Raw genomic sequence first — 22,359 nt, 5'->3', positions numbered from 1 at the left:
AGTTTGGCATTAAATTTACTATATTTACGATTGATTCTTGTACAGTATACAGTAAAATTTCTTAAGAATCTCACTTTTTGTATTGCAAAATTTGACAAAATTTTGTCAATTCACAGAGTTAGAAATATAAAATAGCAGTTACACATGACGTACACGTAAAAACACCAAAGTAGCATGCAGAGAAATGATCAGACATTGCTGCTATATATGGTTATCATAAAAACAGTTCAGCGACTTTAAAAATGGTCCTTGCATTTCATGTGGACACTACTATCACTGGAAAGCATCTTGGTAGCCTTCATTCAACAAAGAGCTGTCATGTCCAACAGAGCGCAAGACATTTCCATATTTACACTATGAAATTTAACTGGATAAGCAATTTCTGAGAAGTACATCATGCAATGAAATGAAAGGTAATTTTGGTTTCTTATGGAGCAAATTATCAAAGCTGTAATGCGCACTTCCGGACATCACAGAGCAATTTAACCTTGCAAATACATTAGGCATACGGAACTTGGAAAGCTCATTGGGTAAAAAAAAAAGGCAAATAACTTTTCTTCTTTTTTAAACACAAAATCCTTTTGCATTTATTTTTATTTATTTTTTCTGTAAAGGTTTTTTTTTTTTCAGTACTTGAATGCCTTGAAAGAAGAAAAAGAAAAGAGGCTAGGGGAAAATGCAGAGGTATGTGAAAAATCAAAACTAGCTGCATCTTGGAAAAATCTGATGTGGTCCTGAATCACCCCTCGGGTTTGGTGAAAGATCAGTCTGCGGTGAGCATATGCTTCAGTGAACATCTCAGCCAAGTTTTGCAGTGGTGTGTGGCATGTGAAGCTCACAAACGGAGCGTGAAGTCACCTTTCTTTCAAATGCGCTCTTTTCAACAGAAGCCTGCTTTTCACTCTTCCTGGACACTATTTTGTAATATAGCAGATTCCCATGTGCGGCTGCTATTGGCCAACAGCTGACATCAATCAAGAAGGGTGTTTGGATCAGTGCACTTCTTCGTATTGTTACTGTCTATATTTATTGACGAAGTTCAATAAACAGGCTGAAGTAAGCAAAAATCTGCTTTTGAATTTTTATAACTACGCACTTCCAGAAGAAGCCGACTATCATCTGCTCACGCTCGACTGCGACTGCAACCACCCGCGTAGGAATTAAAATTTGGTCATCCTGCTTATCAGTATCGTAGTCATCCGGTCTCGCTAATTTCAACTAGTTTTGTGCACTGAATTAGCTTTGAGCTGCACGAAACTTAAGGTCAGACCACATGCATGCTTGCTAGCGCACGCACACTCACTCCTAGCCACTCTTGGTTAGACACCTTGGCAGACTTGCAAAATGTGCAAGTTGGGTGTGGCTGCTATTCGTCGGTCAAGCTGGTGCAGGACAAAGCCAGTCCGCATCACGTAGCTTGGCCAGATGAGCATATGAGTGCAAGCATGCACTCTAGCCCTGTCGTGCACGAATCAAATGCTGCACATAAGCACAAGAGTTGCAAGTAGCTACAGTCTTCTATGTAGCGTAGATACCGCAGCTGCTGCGGGTTACCACGACAAGTCTGCTGGCTAAGCGCACTGCAGCTTGCCGAGGACAACCGTGTTTCGCTTATGTTTGGCGAGTCATAGATGCCAAAATCATAAGTAGTGGCGTCTACGTGAACACCAAAAACAAAATTTGAACTGCACGCCAGATACAGTGACGTTCAGTAGGCATGGCTTTGTGGGCATGTCCTGATCCGCTGTAGCCATAGCAGTGCAAGGCATTGAAGAAGGACCGGAAGCACCATGAAGGGTGTATTTGATTGCCAATAACTCTGCTTCTGCGGAACACATTTAAGTACTTTTTCAGCAAACCCTATTTTAACTTCAAATGTATTTCTCCACTTCAATAAAAAGTGGTTCAGGGCCCCTTAAACCACCCCTTAATGGCATTCAGTAACTTGGCAGCTACTTATATTACATAACTGACCCCGATTTTTTTCCGTCTTATTACAGTAAAGACTAGAACACCACTCACCCACAGAAATACCACCAATGACTAAAGTACTATGCACCATTTTTCTTATCATTGAGTTTGCTTCTTCATGCTGCACTATTGTGAAACTAATTGTGGCACCAGCCGCTGCTTAAATAAAGGTGCAAGCTTCACAGGCCAGCACTAACTTTCACATGTCACAGGGACCACTCGACATGTTCTACATCCGTAAACATGCTACCTATCTGTTGGTTTCGAAATTAAGTTGCGTTGTCATGCTGACAAGCTGCCTTGTGGAAAAGCTGATAATTAAGAAAAGGACACAGTTGCAATACCTGTCTGGCAGGCACAGTTCAATCATTTTGGATAACATTGTCATGTTTACATCGCACATCGTGAATCATGTACAGCCTTTGTTAAAAATATACAAGCTAATTTGTACCTTAACCATATATGTCATTCAGCTATGTGGTGCGATTCACATGGCATCATTGACACTTCTGGAACTCTGCATGGCAAGTACAATAGTTCATTCACTAGGGAATAATAATTTAAGCCATGATACATGAACTGCCTTAAACAGCCTGTAGTCAGCATGGGGGTCACAGGCAACATAGCCCGTATACTTTTGACCAACAGTATAATTTCTGTATGATGGTCACTGTATGAAGTGGTGCTCAGCTGCTTGAATCACTATACCAAGTGCAGTATGTAATATTTTGTGCTACTGCACTCCATTCTTGCATCGCTTTTTAATGCAAGACTCACAGCCTTTCTATTAGACGTCATCATTATAAATTACACATTTCACCTTCAAACTTCAACTGAAGCAATTGGCTTATAAGGTGAAAGCATGTGACAAAAAGTAATATATCAGAGCCCATGAAAGCCCCACAACAATTGCATTCGTGAGAAAGGTCGTGCCAGACACCACAAGCATGAACTTACTGCACTAATGAGGACCATGCATTGTAAAGGCTGGAATTGGGGAAAAAGTCAGTTATTCTGCCAATTGCTAAAACCATGCGGCCATGCTATAAATTATGCCTCTTGCTCAGTTAGGACAGTTTGTATAATCTCAGGACTACCATAAATTGCCAACTCACAAAAACCATGTAGACTATGGTTTTTCACGTACTGGGTGCGTTGAGGCAGCATTAACAACTATACTCTGACATGCCTTTTTCTATGCCTACTACATCAAGAGTAATTGGCGGTATTCTCGCTCTATAGCACTGGGCACACACGTATGTAGTGGGTTACCAAAGATTTATCTTTGCAACTGGACTGCAGAACCACTTACTGTGTTTAAAAAATTTACGGCGCTAAGATGGGAGCCTTGTTATCAAAACGAACACAGCATGTGTATATGTGATGCAAGCAGCGAGTAAGATGCCATGGCCCTTTGGTGACCCCTGTGGGTATATATAATGTTGCGCTCCATTGAGTCACACTACAAGAGAGTCAGAAAGAGAGAATAATACCCCTGTCACATGGCCGCCCGTGAGCTTCTTTTAACTCCCGTCTTTATCTTGAGTGACATGCTCTTAGTGTCACACAGTCACCCTTCTGCCAAGAGTTTAATGAAGCTTTATTTTGTTGAAGGGAGCTTGTTCAGTGATCTCCTTTGACAGCTTAAGGGCTGTGCTTAAGATACAACAAAAAAACTAATTTTTGTTTTTGTTAAGGCTTTTGTTTGTTTATGTGCCGCTTGATCACATTTATGTCTACTGCAGCTCTATATTCTTCACCCAGAGCCTCTTGATTGACATAGGCATTGGATTTCTCTTTTTCATTGCAAGATTTACTGATCGCATCTTGCGATCGTGCCCCATCACATGCAACATGAACAATGCAGAAGCTGGGCAGGGTCCATAGCAAGGAACACTTGTGAAACTGTCAGGCACAATGTTGCGGTCAGAGCACCCGAAAAAAGAAAAAAAGGAAAAGAAATCAGTAGCCACGCCCTGCCATATTCAAAACATGGGTGCGCACAAGGTTGCCAGCATTGCTTATGTTTATCTAATGCACTTTACTTTTTTTTAATAGTGATAGTGAATTTCTTGAATAAAGTTCTTATAAAACCTTTCTTTACTGAAGGACCATTAGGTTATTAGCTATAGGCATAATCAGATGTGAAATTTTTGTGCACATATGTAAACAAAACAGTACCTAATTCCCCCCTGGCGGCTTTTTCTAAAAACTTGCTAGTTCACGTGTGACAAGCGCAACTTTCTTGAGGTCAACTCCTTTAGGAAGTCTCACGCTCCATTACCTTAAGGGAGTCAAAATGTGCGTGTGTGACACAGGTATAAAGCAGGGCAATAGCATATCATTAACAGATGCCTGTAAAGGTCATATGTTGACAAATATAAAAGAACTACATGCCTTATCGCAATCATTTGCGAGAATAGATCTGCAAAATCTGACAATGAAAACGCCATTCAGAAACTAGGTGCAGTGAAAGCGAGCAACAGTGCTCAAGTTTGAGTACCGACAAATTCATTGACACATTCATTGACACAGTAAGCACGGTGCTTGAAACGAGGATGCGGGTACAAAGTGTACAAGTCAGCACTGCAACGTGCAGCAGTGACAAGTCCACCATTGTACTCGTATTTCCTCCTTTTGCATGCAGTCTTTATTAATAATGTTGGGCTGTAAAGGACCTTTCTAATCAGAGTAAAGGGCAACACACCTTGAGGACAAAGCCCTTGGCAACTGCCAGCTCCAGCTGACGCTCCACCAGATCTGCACGATGGCCCAAGGCATGGCCGATGCGCTCAAGTGAGGGCCGCTGCTTCTGGCTCTTTATTTTGCGGATGACCTCAATGAGCCGCCGGGCCTGGCCCAGGGACAGGCCGGCCTCGTCCTGCTGCTCCCTCATGGCCGCCACTCAGCTGGCGTGTACCACATGGCCCAAAAGTGCCAGGCCCGGCGAGACACGTCCCTCTGCCACCGCAGCCCTAGCCAAACTCCATGCCCCCAACAAGGGGCTCAACACTGCAGATACCCAAACACAGGCATGTATCAAAGCCTACAACATATTTAACAGAGAGAGACATTGAGCACAACAATCAAGAAAAACAGCTCAATACAGAACTAGCTGGTGAATTTTATGCAGGTATAACACGAAATAACACAAACACAGACAGCCAGATGCTGAGATTATGTATATACAACCTTAGCAAGTTTTGTCCCTTTCTTTGATGCTATATGTTAAAGAAAATGCCGCAAAAAATAAAACAAATAAAAGAAAGAAAACCGCAGTGTTCCACAGAACTGATTCCTTTGTACGCAACTCATTCTGCAAGGCATGTTGTTGCCTCTGTCTAGAGCAAGCTGTGAAACGAGCCAGTAAAGTTACAGTAAAGCCTTGCTAATAAATATAGTAAAACTCTGGTTTAAACATCTGCTGGAGTTGCCAACTTAGTACAGGGGTGTTCCCTTAGATATTGGCCCACCTTTACGACCACAATTTTCAACAGGTTTGTGTACTATAATCAAGCTGACATCATTACAAACTGTTTCTGGTTTCTCACCCTTTTTGTTCCCCATAAGTGCACTGGTGCAGAAAAACAGTACACAAAAGTGTTTTCAAGGTGGAGGTAAGAAATACAATCGATCACTAATGGGTGACTTGTTCAGTCTTGAAGCAATCTCATTCAGCAAAGTAAGATTACAGCGAATGTGAAAACCTCAGCATAAGCAGCTTGTCTTGATTAATTTACAGCAAGCAAGCAGCAAAATGCGATATAAAAATGTCACAGTGGTGCAGTCAGCTTTAGTGTAGGCGAGCAAAGCAAGTGTAGGCAAGCCACCCCTATTGTTTAACATGTGCACATGAGTTCATAATTACTTCACATTTTGACAAAACATACCGGCACATGTTCTGGTAAAAGGCAAGGAAAGTTTAATATTTCATAAACATTTTCCAAAGTTTCCTGAAAAACATACTTATGAATCGTATAGCAGAAAAAAAGAGCACAAGTATTTCCACCATACTTCTATGCCACAAAGAGCATGTTGCAACTGCTTTTTTATTAAATAATGCAGCTCGACTTTTTAAGGTTTGCTGCTTCTATTAAGGCAGAATTCCTTGAATTAAAGCAGCCTTCAGGCATCTTTCATCAAGACAAAACATATATGTGTATCTTTAGAGAGGAAAAGAACCGAGACTTCAGACAGGATGTCAGACGAAGTCGCGGTTCTCTTAAAGGTAAAATATACGATGGCTGTAAACCTAAAGCACGTTTTAGAATTTAACACACACAGTTGTCACAAACCTGATGTGCATAGCATGCCTTTTGGCCATGTCTTATAAGAGAAATTGTAATTAATGGTGGTGCTTTCATAGCATCTCTCATATGCAGCAATGTTTCTTTATTCAGTTGTTCATAAAAAAGATAACTGTCGTAATCAGCATGTCATGTTTTCTGTTACAAAAGTTAAACAAATTTCAACAAGAAAAATACATTGTCAATATAATTAAGGCAATAAATGTAGAGAAAACTACTTCCATTCATGAACCAGTGTATACCACTGCTGACAACAAAACTCTAGAGATCCTCCCATTACAAGGTGAACGGCAGCCCTGTACGTTATGAGAACCAAAATTTTAAGTTGTGAGAGTGACTGAAGAAGCCCTGACAATAGAAGATAAATTACTTCTTTTATAGTTGCACCAGTGCTGCAGTGCATATCAGAGGCAATAATAATACTAACCAACCATTAAAGTTCCCAACATCCACACACTATTGGCAGTACCTGCAGCTTTTAGTATATCAAGGGAAGTGCAGCAAAGATCTTGTCCGGGAAAACAAACAGCATGATAAAACAGGTCACAGGAAGGGGACATATCCATACAAGGCTTATGTCTTTGCCACCTTAGTATGTTCCACATCAGTGCACTGCAGAAGCTGGTTTTCAAAATGTACCAACCAGTCCAATTCACAACCATAGAAATCTGTGTCCATATAACACATGACTGTCTTCAATCAAAGGCCTAGCAATGGTATGCTGCAGCTTGGGACTACTACCACTGTGTGCCCAAGCCATGCATCCCCACTTTGCACAATTTGTATTTTAAGTACACATGCCATGAGTACAAATGCATCTTGTGCACTCGAAAACAGTTTCACCAACATGCACCAATTTAAAGCGATGTTAACTGAGTTTAAGATAACTTCAAGTATTGGCATAATATTTTCTATTCAACTTTTTTTTTTGTGTTAAGTGAATTTCCCAGAGCTATAAACTCTATAAAAATACTGGCGAGCCTTATAGCACCCTAATTTATTTAACGCAATAGATGTTCTACAACCAGTTTCAGTTTAGTGGGAGGCGATTGTTGTGACGACATGACGCAGGAGGTCGGTGGCCACATGTGAGCAGGACATCACAACGCTTTCGCGCTCATTCCGGCTCGCTCGGTCGTCTCCTATGCTGCTACTTGTTGTGAGGCCCCATGTAGCGGCACAGCAGACGACCGAGCGAGTGTCAAAACATCGCGATGTCTTGCTCCCACGTGACCACCACCTGAGTCATGACGCCACGACAATCGCCTCCCGGGAAACAAAACCGAAACTGATTGTAGAAAAGCTATTATAAAAAATGAATTAAGGTGCGTCAGTATTTTTAGAGTTTAGAGGTATGGGACGTTCATTTAAAGCACGAAATTTAACAGTCGAAAATATCAGGTCAGTACTCTTTAAAAGCGACAGAAACCCTAGAACCATTTCCAAGATGGAGAAAGCAATCACAGATAAACCATGTAACTAAGTTGAAGACAAAATGTCAACCCAAGAAAGGAATATTTTGACCGACTTTAAGGAGAGTAAGAAACGATGATTTTAGCAGCAGTTTATGAGCACAATGCAAATTCTTGAGACACGCTGACGCTACGAACGATACAAGCACCTGGCACCGTCGTTTTGCAGGACTGTCTCACAACACAATCAACAAGGAAGTAGTTGCGGAACTGCTGCTTCGCTTGTAAGCGTGAACACAGCACCACACACACACACACACAAAAAAAAAGCAGCATGGTATGCTTTAAGCAATAATGCTCATCGCCAAGTTTTACGAATGATCACTAACTGTAGATTTGCTCACGTCGCATTTTCAATCAACCACGTACTGCAAATCGTCACAGGAATACATTACCCATAGGGCTTTAGTCACATTAAGTGTGCAAAGTACATTATGCATTAAGTGCGCGAAAATCCAGGAGCAAAGGTTGCCGATTTTTCCACTGCAACACCAGGCCGTCAAAAGTTTGTGTACGAAGAAATCTCGTAAAAACACTGCAAGAAGCTGTACTGTACACTCTATCCGCATTTTTCGCAGTGGCATATGGAAAAACAAGCAGCAGTTAGCAACACGAGTTAACGCATCGCGTTGATTTCGAAGACAACAGGGCAGTTAAGGCTCCCGCGATTGTGCAGTTGCCTCACATGATGGAGCTCTCCAAAATAATGCACAAAAAAGAATAGACCAGCCCCCCATAAATAAATACGCAGGAATCGAGTCTAAGATGACAGAACTGCGCAGAAGCCTCGCGGGAGGGAAATGTGATGCGTGGTTTGTCATGATAGAGGGAAATTGCGCAGTGAAGACGTCGGCAAGAAAGGGTGATGACATGAAACAACCGAATTGTCGGTAATCTTGCAGACTTCAAAAGTAAAGCCACACCCGGCAAAGTGAGATTGATAGCATTATCGGCAAGGAATCCTTTTGGAACAAATAGAAGTTTCAGACATTTACCAACACATATTCTCATGCCGACATTGCCTTTATATAACTACTTCTATGAAGGAAAAAGACCGCCGCAATACCGGTGCCTTGGAGCGACGAGCGAGCGGAACGCAGTGGGGTCAGCCGTTTAGCGTAGACAAAAGCGCTCGTAGAGACGTGTTTCAAACTGATACATTTCGAAACCGCCAGCAACAAATCGATCCATCCGCACGGAAGCGAGCGCGAAGGTCTCCCGAGAAGTCGCGCTTAGCCGTCGGCAAGCTACACCGCGAAACGCCAGATGCCATTGCGGATTCCGTACGCTTGCATACCCGCGAATGACAGGGACACGCTACCCGCCGGTCACTAATCCGCGCCGCTACAACCACTACCACCTGCCGCCCAAAAGACAGCCACGGCTCTATTGGTATTCCAACGAACCTGCACGCCAAACGCAAGAGAATGAACGCGTCCTTTTTCTCCCCCGACGTCTCGAAACCTAGTCACTCGGGCCACACATTTCAGTACACACTACCTACCGAAGATGGACGACAGGCAACCCACAGCGACACATAATTTCAATGACACGAAACATCGCTTCCCCTCTCACTTATATTTTTTTTCCCTGTCGTTCTCGCGCTGGTCGCAGCGAAAAGCTGAAAAACAGCGCAGCAACGAATAGGCTTAATTTGAGTAACGGCAGAGAAAGCGCCAACCATTTTCTTTCGAATCAAGCCCGGCCTCAGAATCGTGCCATCCACATTGCTGTCAGTGACAGATAAGGAAACGGACCTAGGCGCATGTTTATGAGTTCACAAAGACTACTTCTCTTTACTAACTAGCCGAATCCCACGATTTCACGCCGATCATAGCGGCTTAAACAAGAAAATGGCGGACAAAGAAGAGACAGTGGTAACAGTCATGTGGAGTGGTTAAATGTTAGACGATGGCGACACGGCTTAAGTTACATAAAATATTTTCCACAGGCTCACCTGGAAAATGCGACTGAGCTGTAGTGCAAATCTTCACATCAAGTGCCTTCATGGGAACAAATAGTGACATAAAACCCGCGAACATCGACCCGCGAGCGCAGCGGACCGGACCGTGTCGCCCGTGTTTGCCAGTTATTTTTAGGGCGTTCCTCACAACGCATGCAAAACCAACAACGGTGTACTTACCTCTGACGATTCCTGAATCTACGCAGAAGTATAACAGAGGAGACCCACGCGTAAATCAAACGTAATTCGAGTAAAAACACAGCCAATGTAAATATGGCTGATCAGAAATCAAAACGAGGCCATTGATGTTCCTTTCCCGGCACCAGGGGAAAAGTTAGCGCCACCGTAGACATTTTCTCGCGCGGCCGTCGAAGCCGGTGTTTTGATAGTTTTTCTTTACTGCCACTGGTGGTTTCGCGGGTTTCGCTTTTCAGAAGCACGGAGCTGTATGATAAGATGTAATGCCCGATGACCATTTCGTAAGCGTTAAGAATATCTTAGCGCCACGGCTGGCAGTGCTTGCAGGACAAAAATGCATACGTCTGGTGCGGCATCACAGGTGGTATCGTATGTTCGCCGCATTTCTTTACATAGATTCAAACACGTCACTTGTATTTGCAGTTGAGTTCCTAGCTGCTTCGTTACCAATATTTTGTGCACTACTAGTGTATATTTTGGCGACTCTAAAAGTAAATAACGTAAAATAGCAACGATGTTGCAATTTGTAGTTAAATACGCGAGAAAGTCGCGCATTTACAGGAGCATTTGTGATGTACGCAATTTGGACTACTTTGGATACATCAGCGGCTAGACTTTTGGTATCTTCCGATGTTTGTCGTATTTCTAACGTCCACTGCTGCGAACACTTCGCGTTAAGTTGCGCCAGCAAAGCGTAGTCGAAAGATGTAGTGCGAACACAACAAGAGAAAGGAGACCAGTAAAAAAAATTGCTCAAACCAGGAGAGCACGTTGTTGAGCGAGTCGGTCGTACATACCTAAAGAAGGGAATTGCGCTAAAAAAGACACGGACGAGTAAGGACATGGACAGGCGCCCGTCCATGTCCTTACTCGTCCGTGTCTTTTTTAGCGCAATTCCCTTCTTTAAGTTTGCTCAAATCAGTTGGAAATTTCCAGTTGTGCTTTGGGACACCCATTGGAAAAATCCAACAGGTCCAATTAGTTTTTTAACACAATTGGACCCAATTAGCTTCTGAATTAGACTTGGGACCAACGTGAAAACCGAAGGAAGGGGGGAAAAAAAAAAGCCTAGGTGAGCCCTAACCTTGATGTGACACAGATATACTTGAAACTCCTTTCGAGAAGCATACTCGTACATAAACACACTACAGCAATTCTCATCATTGACATACCCAACACTCACCACTTCAATATATGAGAGATGCATGTCAGCTGCAATATATGTGAGGAAAATTTGGTTGATTAAGTGGAGCCAGTGGTTTATGAGAAATTGGTGAAATTTCAAGATAAATATTCAACTTGACAGAAAGCTAAATGCTTCTCTCCATTGATCACACCAAAATGCAAAGATCTTTCACTTTAAAACTAACCTTACCTCCACCTCGGGTCGGCCCGGCATTGCACTATCTCCGGGATAGGCCCACATACGGGGAGTGCTTAACGCCTGCTTCACCTCTGCCGCACGTCAGGCTGGTATTGCACTATCTCCGGGATTAGCCCATGTATGGGAAGTTTTTTATTGCAACGACACGAAAATTTCCTTGTATGGTATACAGGTATACAGCTTCGCTGTAATTCAGGCTGGTACTCGCAAACAAATATTCAACCTTACAACAATATGAAGATGACATAGAGGTAAGGAATGAAACCGTAACTAGGCTGGCTTCACAGGCAGCAATTGAAGTGGGAGGCAAGGCACCAAGGCAACCAGTAGGCAAGCTCTCCCAATTAACAAAGGACCTAATAAAGAAATGACAAAAAATGGAAGTGTCCAACTCAAGAGACAAGATAGAATTCGTGGACTGTCAAAACCGATCAACTAGGCTAAAATAAGTGATACTTGAAATTATAACGTGAGAAAGACTGAAGAAGCTGTAAAAAATGGACGCAGCCTGAAATCATTGAGAATGAACGTTGGCATAGGACAAACCAAGATGTATGCACTGAAAGATAAGCAGGGTAATATGATCAGCAATCTCGAAGGTATAGTAAAAGCAGCGGAAGAATTCTATACTGACCTGTACAGTACCCGAGGACTCGGGATAATTCCGTGCGAAACAGTAATTAACAGGATACAGAAACTCCTCCTATAACCAGTGGTGAGGTCAGAAGGGCCTTGCAAGACAAGAAAGAGCGGCAGGAGAAGATGGAATAACAGTCGATTTTTTCAAAGATGGAGGAGACATAATGCTTGGAAAACTGGCAGCTCTCTATACAAAGTGTCATCGACTGGAAGGGTGCCAGAAAACTGGAAGAATGCAAACATTATACTAATCCACAAAGAAGGAGACAATAAGTAATTGAAAAATTATAGGCCCATTAGCTTACTCCCAGTATTATATAAAATATTCACTAAGATGATCTCCAATAGAATAAGGGCAACACTGAACTTTATTTAACCAAGGCAACAGGCAGGTTTCAGGAAGGGATCACATCCATGTCCCATCCTACAATGGATCACATCCATGTCATCAATCAGGTAATCGAGGAATTTGCAGAGCACAATTAGCTTCTCTATATGGCTTTCATAGGTTATGAAAAGGCATTCAGGATTCAGTAGAGATACCAGCAGTCATAGAGGCATACGTAATCAAGGAGTACAAACCACTTACGTAAATATCAGAGAGCAAATGGGTATAGACTATATTCTAATTAACATTAGGAGAAAGAAATGGTGCTGGGTAGGTCATGTAATGCGCAGATTAGATAACCGTTTAACCATTAGGGTGACAGAATGGTTACCAAGAGAAGGGAAATGCAGTCGAGGATGGCAGAAGACAAGGTGGAGCGATTAAATTAGGAAATTCGTGGGCGCTAGTTGGAATCGGTTGGCACAGGACAGGGGTAATTGGAGATTGCAGGGAGAGGCCTTCGTCCTGTAGTGGACATAAAATAAGCTGATGATGATGATGATGATGCACTGCAGCCCAAAATTAATGTCCCATAGCACCTGCCAGATTCAAAGCATGGCACTTAATATTATATAAATTGTGTGTCAGTCCTAAAGCACAAGCACTGTCTATTAAGCCTAGTGGTTATAGACTAGGATGTCATTCTTCGCTCTACAGCATACTGTGAAACAGATTAATGCTGTATAGACTGGTTCAATGATGGCTGCACATGGCAACAACCTAGCTAATGTGGGTTACAAAAAGACTGTTCATTTAGTTTACCCAGCCCATTTTTTGTAATCATTTATGCTGTGCTCATGCAGCACAACTCTCTCACAGGGCCTGTGTTAAATTTACCACAAGTGGAAGTGCTTGTGTTCGGCCTGTATACATGAAAGTAATTCCCCAGAAGTGTGCGCTCAGCCGAGTACAAATTTATTGAAGCATTGCTTAAAACAAATGACTAAAAGCAACACTTTTTTCCCAATAACTATTGAAAAAGTGCAAGCTCCTGATGGCAAAATATCTCAGCAGTCTCATCATGAAAAAAAATTTTAAGCACAGAGAGTTTTGCATTTGTCTGATGTTTGTTTGATTTTTCTATGTGTATATGTCACACAGGTGCTAATGAAATTAGGGAGTCATCACAATCGTCATCAGCCTATTTTATGTCCACTGCAGGACGAAGGCCTCTTCCCGTGATCTCCAATTACCCGTGTCCTGCGTCACCCGATTCTAACTAGCTCCCGCAAACTTCCTGATTTCGTCGCACCACCTAATTTTCTGTCGTCCTCTACTGCGCTCCCCTTCTCTTGGTACCCATTCTGTCACCCTAATGGTGCAACGGTTATATAATCTGCGCATTACATGACCTGCCAAGCACCATTTTTTCCTCTTAATGTCTATTAGAATATGATCTGTACCTGTTTGCGCTCTGATCCAAACCGCTCTCTTTCCGTCACTTGAAGTTATGCCTAGCATTCTTCGTTCCATCGCTCTTTGCGCAGTACTCAATTTGTTCACAAGTTTCTTTGTCAGTCTCCAAGGCTCTGCCCTTTATGTCAGCACTGGTAAAATGCACCGATCGTATACCTTCCTTTTCAATGATAATGGTAAGCTTCCAGTCAGAAGCTGGCAATGTCTGCCGTATGCGATCCAACCCATTTTAATTCTTATGTTAATTTCCTTCTCATGGTCAGGGTTCCCTGTGATTAGTTGACCTTGGTAAACATACTCCTTCACAGACTCTAGAGGCTGAATGGCGATCCTGAATTCTTGTTCCCTTGCCCAGTTGTTCGTCATTATGTTTGTCTTCTGCATATTAATCTTCAATCCCACTCTTACACTCTCTCTGTTAAGGTCTTTAATCATTTGTTGTAACTGGTCTACAGTGTTGCTGAATAGAACAATGTCACCGGCAAACTGAAGGCTGCCGAGGTATTCGCCGTCGATCCCTACTCCTAAACCTTCCGTTTAATAGCTTGAATATTTCTTCCAAGCACACACTGAATAGCATTGGAGAGATTGTGTCTCCTTGTCTGACTCCTTTCATTATAGGTATCTTCCTACTTTTCTTGTGTAGAATTAAGGTGGCTATGGAATCTCTGTAGATATTTTCCAAGGTATTTACATAAGTGGTCTGTACTTCTTGATTATGCAATGCCACTATGACTGCTGATGTCTCTACTGAATCAAATGCTTTTTCGTAATCTATGAAATCCATATAGAGAGGCTTATTGTACTCTGCGGATTTCTCGATAACCTGATTAATGACATGGATGTGATCCATTTTAGTGTATCACTTCCTGAAGCCTGCCTGTTCCCTTCGGTGACTCAAGTCCAGTATTGCCCTTATTCTGTTGGAGATTACCTTGGTGAATATTTTATATAATACTGGGAGTAAGATAATGTGTCTATAATTTTTCAATTCTTTAATGCCTCCCTTTTTGTGGATTAGTATAATGTTTGCATCGTTCTAGTTTTCTGGGACCCTTGCAGTTGATAGACATTTCGTATAGAGAGCCGCCAGTTTTTCAAGCATTATGTCTCCTCCATGTTTGATGAAATGGACTATTATTCCATCTTCTCCTGCCGCTTTTCCCCGTCTCATGTCTTGCAAGGCCCTTCTGACCTCATCTCTAGTTATAAGAGGAGTTTCTGTATCCTGTTCATTACCGTTCCAAATGGAGCTCTCCCGAGTTTTCTGGGTACTGTACAGGTCAGCATACAATTCTCCCGCTTCACAATTATTATACCTTCGAGATTGCTGATGATATTACCCTGCTTATCTTTCAGTGTATACATCTTGGTTTGCCCTATGCCAAGTTTCCTTCTCACTGATTTCAGGCTGCTACCATTTTTTACGGCTTCCTCAGTCTTTCTCACATTATAATTTCGAATATCACTTATTTTTGCCTTGTTGATCAGTTTTGGCAGTTCCGCGAATTCTATCTTATCTCTCGAGTTGGACACTTTCATTCTTTGTCATTTCTTTATTAGGTCCTTCACTAATTGGAAGAGCTTGCCTACTGGTTGCCTTGGTGCCTTGCTTCCCTCTTCAATTGCTGCCTGTGAAGCCAGCCTAGTTACGGTTTCTTTCATTACCTCTATGTCATCTTCATGTCTCTGTTCTAAGGCTGCATATTTGTTTGCAAGTACCAGCCTAAATTTGTCTGCTTTTACCCTTACTGCCTCTAAGTTGACCTGTTTCTTCTTGACCAATTTTACTCTTTCTCTCTTCAAATTGAGGTGAATACTAGCCCTCACTATCCTATGATCACTGCACTTTACCCTACCTATCACGTCTACATCCTTCACTATGCTGGGATCGGCACACAGTATGAAATCAATTTCATTCCTTGTTTCACCATTAGGGCTTTTCCAGGTCCACTTTCTGTTGCTACGCTTCCTGAAAAAGGTGTTCATTATTCTCAGCTTATTCCTTTCTGCGAATTCTACCAGCACCTCTCCTCTAGCGTTTCTAGAATCGACGCCGTAGTTGCCAATTGCCTGTTCATCCGCCTGCTTTTTCCCCACTTTTGCTTTGAAGTCACCCATTACTATTGTATATCGAGTTTGCACTTTTCTCATTGGTAATTCAACATCTTCATAAAACTGATCTACTTCCTCATCGTCGTGGCTGGATGTTGGAGAGTAGGCTTGTACTACCTTTATTCTATACTTATTAAGTTTGATTACGACTACGGCTACCCTTTCATTAATGCTGTGGAATTCGTCAATGTTGCTTGCTATGTCCTTATGGATTAAGAATCCTACTCTGTATTGCTTCTTATCTGGCAGACCTCTAAAGCAGAGGACATGGCTTTTATTCAACAACGTATAAGCCTCACCAGTTCTTCTAACCTCACTAAGGCCGATGATATCCCAAACAATGTCTGATAGTTCCTCGAACAGTACTGCTAAGCTAGCCTCACTCGACAGAGTTTGGCAATTAAAGGTTGACAGGGTCAGTTTCCTTTGGCGGCCTGTCCAGACCCAGAGATCCTTAGCACCCTCTGCTGCGTTACAGGTCTGAACGCCGCCTTGGACAGGTGCTCTGCAGCTGCCGAGGACTGAGGGCCATGAGTTAATTGTAGATATCATTGGGGAGGTTGTGGCCGAATACTGCACCAGGGAGGCTAATTCCTGTTCTGTTGAGGTAGTGTCTTTGCTCAAGCTTAGTGGGCCTTCCTAATTTGGTTGTACCTGGATTAGTATAGCCCCATTTGCTCTTGGCATTTTTTGTCGGTGTCAGACGCCACTCCAAGCCTGCAGATGTAGTGCACTGGAAGATGTCATATGCAGATACACCATTGTAAAAAAAAAAAAGTAATAGGACTATTAAATTAAATATTTTAGGGCACTCTGAGGTTTGCCAATATTTTTTCTAGGGTTCCGAGTTTCATTTAATGCAAAAAATGAGTAAAAAATATAACACCAGCATTTCTTTTAAAAAACAGCAACATTCAAGCATGTAACATGGCAAATATTCGAAGTCATGGTTTTCAAAATATAATACTGGCATAATTATTTCACAGGCCATACCTTGTGAAACACGATTTTGCAGATTTCAGTGAGCAACAGCTTCACAACAATCTCCTCCAGTAGACCTTTATATCTCTCTTGTGAAGTCAAAGATAGGCATAAAATGAAACTCCTACGAGGTTCCTGAACCCCAGTCGTTCCTTATACGGTCTCCAATTCACTTCTAAGCACTACTGGTGAAGTAATGTTTGACTGACAGCCAGGCAGGATTTGTTTTACCATCCACCCACAAAGTGCGCAGACAGCAGTGCACACAGTGTGTGCATGTTCACATAAATGTACATGACACCAATCACATAACCGCACTAATTTCACCAAGCTGTCCATGCCACGACTCTCCTTCAATTGTAGGAGTACTTGACGTCAGACCAGAGAGCTTCCGCTTCATAAAGCGAGATAATGCAACTATAAAGTCAGATTTAAGATTGTCATTGACCATATGCATGTCATGCAAGCACTGATGGCATTTGTAAATGTGAGATATTAACTATAAAAAGTTGACTCATTGATCTGAGGCAAGAAAGAAACTTTATTATCACATCATTGTCCAGCATTCACCTCCAGTTGGTTGGTCACCGACCAGTCCTTGACCAACATGTTTATAACTTGCCAAAGAAGTGCCAGTAGTGGCTGGAGGGCAAGGTGGAGAATGCTGACTGCTTTTGTGTGCTGAATGCAAGAGCACTGTGCTCTAGGGACAGCTATTCTGCACACTTCAGGTATTTGGGGCCCCTAGGAGTGCCCTGAATATGGTAACGAAAGAGAGGGGTCAATATCAAGTTGGTGTTGCAGCTCGAAGGACTGCCCCTTGCTCTAAAATATCCCTCTTGTTTTCTGCTTGAAAATGATTATAGTAGACTCCCGTTAATTCGACATTCGGTTAATTTGACTTTTCGCTTAATCCCTGTGCACTGGCAAGTCCTCGCCAGAAACCATGCAGTACTATGGGTGAAAAACCCATTTAGTTTGAACAGGATAGCATGCTGCTTCAGTTAATTCAACCCCCACTGACACTTCCTCATGCACGCAGCAGAACTAAAAGCTTGAAAACACCAGAAATTTAGCAGATGGTGCTACTGTTTCCGTTGGCGGGAAGCTGTTTTAATTTTATCTAGTAGTGTCTGGTGCTCCTACATCCATTCCTACTTGTTTCGTGACGTGTCATGTTCCCATATTCAGCAGTCTGCTTTGTCTATTCAGCATGGCATCGTGTGGCAATTACACAGCGCCACTGAAGGACGACAACATTGTCAACTACATGACAGCCCGCACAGACTGTAGTGATTGAGAGCGACACTGACAATGTTGCCGACAGTGCCCTACTGGAGCCACTGAGTGCAGTTGATGTTGAGGCTGGGCTCAACAATGTGGAATTTTTCTTTTTGTCTGATGCTGAGGCAGCATTTAAATGTGTAAGTGCTCTTTACTGCACGCTAGTTGAGTTGCAATTCAAGAGCAAGAAGCGAAACGATATTGCAGACCACTCAAAGCAACTAAAAGATTTGAATTGGTTCATTTTGCCACTGTTTGATAATTCGACAAAATCTTGCGGTAGCAAAAAATCGAATTAACGGGAGTCGACTGTATTAGGGCACTGCTTAATTGGACTGTTCGATGTAGTTTCCCTTTACTTTCTATACTAACAAGAAACAGCTTTTTTTTTGTCTAACCATCTCAGAACAACATTCCAATGACCTACATAATTCTTGCACATAGCATACTTAAAACCAATCTGAAGTTATTTTCAGAATTTTGACTCGCAAATCACTTGATCAGGAAAAAATATTTCACACCAGAACTCTCGCAAACAAATGATTTCACAACAGGAAACACTCAAAAAGGAGCATGCATTCATATTCAATAAAGATTATTTGGTAATGCTGTAGGCAACTGTCACAAGCTAAAAACAATGAATCATATAAAGCCACACACAAAACCGAGCCTCTATTATATGTCAAGAAGCACTGGCTTTTTCAACTTTGCACACTTCCATGCAGAGTTGATGAGTTTTACGAATCCTGTATCCTTTGGCTTTTCAAGACCACGGTGAAGGCGTTCTTTCATCACTGAGACAAATTCTTTGTTGCTTAGCTGACCGTCCACTGCAAAGCAAGCAAGATTATTTGAAGATAACTTACACACTGTGCATCGATTTAGTAAGAGAATACATGTACATGTATTCTCTTGCTAAATCGTGTTCATTTTATCAGACTCTGGATAGATGCCTTTAAAAAGTCACCAGATTTGTTTTACTGACCCGTTATACTTGACATTACACCTCAGTACCATTATATAATTAGCATTCTAAAAGCCTCAATACTGTTGCAGATGGTAACCATTATCTAGAACAACACGCTCATTATGCAAATAATCTATTGTTCACTGAAACGTAGAACTTCGGGCAATGAAAACTTTTATAGCTAATGTGGCTATGATAGTACATAAGGCAACATGATGTACTTACAGTTTTCATCAAACAGAGTAAAGATGACATCAATGACGTAGTCTCTGAGGTCCACATGAGCAACAGTTCTCGCCACATGTTTCAAGGTAGCTTGAAGAAAGTAAGCGCAAAAAGCAGTACTCATTTTTATTCAGCACATAAACACCAAAAAAGAAACAGTATGCATCTAAACTTCTGGACTTCTTTACATGACCCATTAGTAGCTATAACATGGCATTAGTAGCTATAACATGGCACAGGCATCTAAAGGAGAGATGCGAGTAGAAAAATTGTTTTTCTTTTTAAAAATCATTTTTCAGATATTGGTTGCAATATTATAATTCAATCTATCCATTCTCATTTGGAAAAAAAAAATCAAGGAGTTTCTCCAACTGAAAGACGGAAAAATTATTCTAATTGAGGCATAATAGCTATAGCAGCTTCATTTTTCCATTCACACTCGACCAATGAGGATCACAACCACGAGTTTTACCTAGATGCCGAGTTTTCCTCGTGAAAGTACAAGCAAGCACTAGCCCTGGCTGAGTTGACAACAGCTCATTCTCCAATTTTCACGAATTCTCAGCCGAAGGCCATGCTTTTTGCATATTAGAGGCTGACAGATGAAAAGCTGTTGTCTTGTTGTGTTTAAAGCAGAATCCAAAATGTGTCCGCATCTCTGAACAGTGAGGTTTGTTTGCTGTGCCCAAAAGCAAGATTTGCTTCATGCACTGTTGTGGAGATATAGTAACTTCTATAGCCATCCTGTGGTTGAACAAGAGCCACAAAGACTTCGAGGAAGCGGATAGGGGTTCTGAAGGTATCACCTGTGCAGAAGGAGAATTTCAGTTCTAATTTACTTCTGGAATAACTAGTCCCCTTCTCGGCAAATCTCATGTAAACTGATCATCTGCAATAGCAATAAGAATGTGTAGGAACTTTCAACTTCATAATTTTCTTTTTTCAATCTTCGGTTGTTTTCATTGCTTGTGCACAAAAATTCTTAGACCACTTAATGTGACTCAATCTGAACCAGACATACGATGCACATCCACAAGACTTTGCAGAATGTAAGTATCTAGGTTTTATTGTAATATACAGCAAATACCAAACCAATCATCAATATTTAAATTATGGGGTTTTACGTGCCAAAACCACTTTCTGATTATGAGGCACGCCGTAGTGGAGGATTCTGGAAATTTCGACCACCTGGGGTTCCTTAACATGCACCTGAATCTAAGTACATGGGTGTTTTTGCAATTCGCCCCCATTCGATCTCGCGACCTCGTGCTCAGCAGCCCAACACTATAGCCACTGAGCAACCACGACGGGTGTGATCAATATTCTCGATAAATGTAGTCGAGAGGAACAACTTTTAAAGAACCAACAGAATGCTAGTTTACTTGCAATAAATTGTCCATAAGGAGCAAAATAGGCAATTTTATAACACACTCCTAGGCCTAGTATGAAGCCCCAACCTTGCATAAGAAACCATATTTACGTACTTTCTGGGGGGCACGGAAAAAATAAGCAGATAACATACTAAGAAACTAAAAACACATTCGAAAATAGTATATTAAATTCTATACTTTGTATAAATTTCATCCAGTTAGCTTTATTACTAATGAAAATTGATCTCTTAGGTGCATCTCCTCCCAAGTCTTCAAAGTTGTGCTTTAAAGAAAGTCTGCAGTGTTGTGCATTGAGACTGTGCCACTGAATCACCCCAACGAAATGCCTCTGTAACAGCCTAACTTTGAAAGTATTATCACAAGCAAATTAGAAACAACATGCCTAATAGGCAGGGTTTGGGGTTTTCCGTTAAAATTGAAAAACACCAAAACCAAGACAGCTGTGTATTTTAGAACATGATAAAGGAAGAGGTAGATAGTTGGGGACGTCATAATATTAAAGATTATAACACCTGAACAACTCCTTGATCTGGCAGAGGGTTGGTACTCATTTACAAATGCTTAAAGATAACATTTCTGCTTATTACATTACATGCTGGTTGCAATCAACACATGAAAAACTAATGGGTTCCTTGGTTCATGTACATGAGATGGCATGAATACCCACCTCAACATTTTAGTGCATTAAGTAAAGCTCTAAGTACCAGTTAAGCATACTCTTTACAACAGTCAATGCATTGGCACATTTTAATGCAAGCATTATTTGGCTCATTCCAGACACTTTACAGTAGGTAGGTTCCTGTGCTGCCTCATTTCAATAAAAAGAAAATTCAAGTGTTCAATGGTAGGATCAACCCTCTGACTCTGAGCACAGCAGCCTCCTGATGCTCTATTAGGCCACAATCCGATGCTTTCACCTTTCGTGCTAATGCCAACTAGCTCTTAGAGACAACTGGTGTGTGCATCACATGACATAGCACAAGCTAGAGCACACACATGCATGCAGCTTTCCATTAGACCAGAGACAATTTCCACTGTTTTTCCCTTGCGTCACGAACGGGAATGAGCCAGTTTCTCCAATTCTTGCTTCATGGCAGTTAACGATTTGAGATGCTGTGTTACACTGCAGCACCTTTGGGTTCGGCCCATGCTCCTTAGTCCTTTCCTTGTAGCTCATAACACTACGAAGACACTGTGCGACGTTATGCCATGTTTGGGATCGACCCAAGTCATAACAGAACAGGTTGTATGTTTCTTCCCATGAGTAGAAAAAGAACTGTCGTGATGCTCTCGCCATTGTCTTGCTTCTATTGTCACACACAGCCTCACATCAAACACATAACTGCTTGATTCCTCTGGTAATTCGTCGAACAGCAAACGGTACTGGGTAGCCAGCTACCTGCAAAATGCTTCACATGATGTTGATTCCCACAGTATGTAGGATCTGCATACTTTTTTTCCCCCGAAGCACTTCTCAGCCCCTATGCGTGTTTTTTTTAATGTGTTGTTTATGCTACATATAAGCTGGTTTTTCATAATCACTTTCTTCCATTTCAGTATTTGTGAACAGTTTAATAAATTCCTTTGTCTGTCATAGTCTGGGTGGGTGGACCTTCCACACTAACCATGGCCAGTTTTATCCTCAGCCCCAGCGACTT

The 22,359-nt window shown here is 41.8% G+C and overlaps 2 protein-coding genes across 9 annotated transcripts in view; both read right to left on the bottom strand.

Moving 5' to 3' along the window:
• LOC135903954 (histone acetyltransferase KAT6B-like) overlaps positions 1 to 10,221 on the bottom strand; it is a 144,105-nt gene extending 133,884 nt beyond the window's left edge. The window contains exons 1-2 of one of the 6 annotated variants that reach the window (XM_065434459.2): positions 9,894 to 10,221; positions 4,679 to 4,983 (exon numbers count right to left, since the gene is read on the bottom strand). In XM_065434459.2, coding sequence (XP_065290531.1) covers positions 4,679 to 4,867 — 189 coding nt within the window. In that variant the 5' untranslated portion in view covers positions 4,868 to 4,983; positions 9,894 to 10,221. The other 5 variants (XM_065434464.2, XM_065434460.1, XM_065434461.1 and 2 more) reach the window with 5 other exon arrangements.
• A 7,134-nt stretch (positions 10,222 to 17,355) lies between these two features.
• Positions 17,356 to 22,359, bottom strand: part of MICU1 (Mitochondrial calcium uptake 1) — a 51,161-nt gene continuing 46,157 nt past the window's right edge. For all 3 annotated transcript variants that reach the window (XM_065434456.1, XM_065434457.1, XM_065434458.1), the window contains 2 exons: positions 19,311 to 19,400; positions 17,356 to 18,948 (listed from right to left, as the gene is read on the bottom strand). In XM_065434456.1, coding sequence (XP_065290528.1) covers positions 18,794 to 18,948; positions 19,311 to 19,400 — 245 coding nt within the window. In that variant the 3' untranslated portion in view covers positions 17,356 to 18,793. The remainder of the gene's footprint in view (positions 18,949 to 19,310; positions 19,401 to 22,359) is intronic.

Source organism: Dermacentor albipictus, chromosome 1 (genome assembly GCF_038994185.2).
Source record: "Dermacentor albipictus isolate Rhodes 1998 colony chromosome 1, USDA_Dalb.pri_finalv2, whole genome shotgun sequence".
Classification (NCBI taxonomy): Eukaryota; Metazoa; Arthropoda; class Arachnida; order Ixodida; family Ixodidae; genus Dermacentor; species Dermacentor albipictus.
Note: the sequence above shows the minus strand (reverse complement) of the source record. Positions and strands in the feature narration are given on the sequence as shown.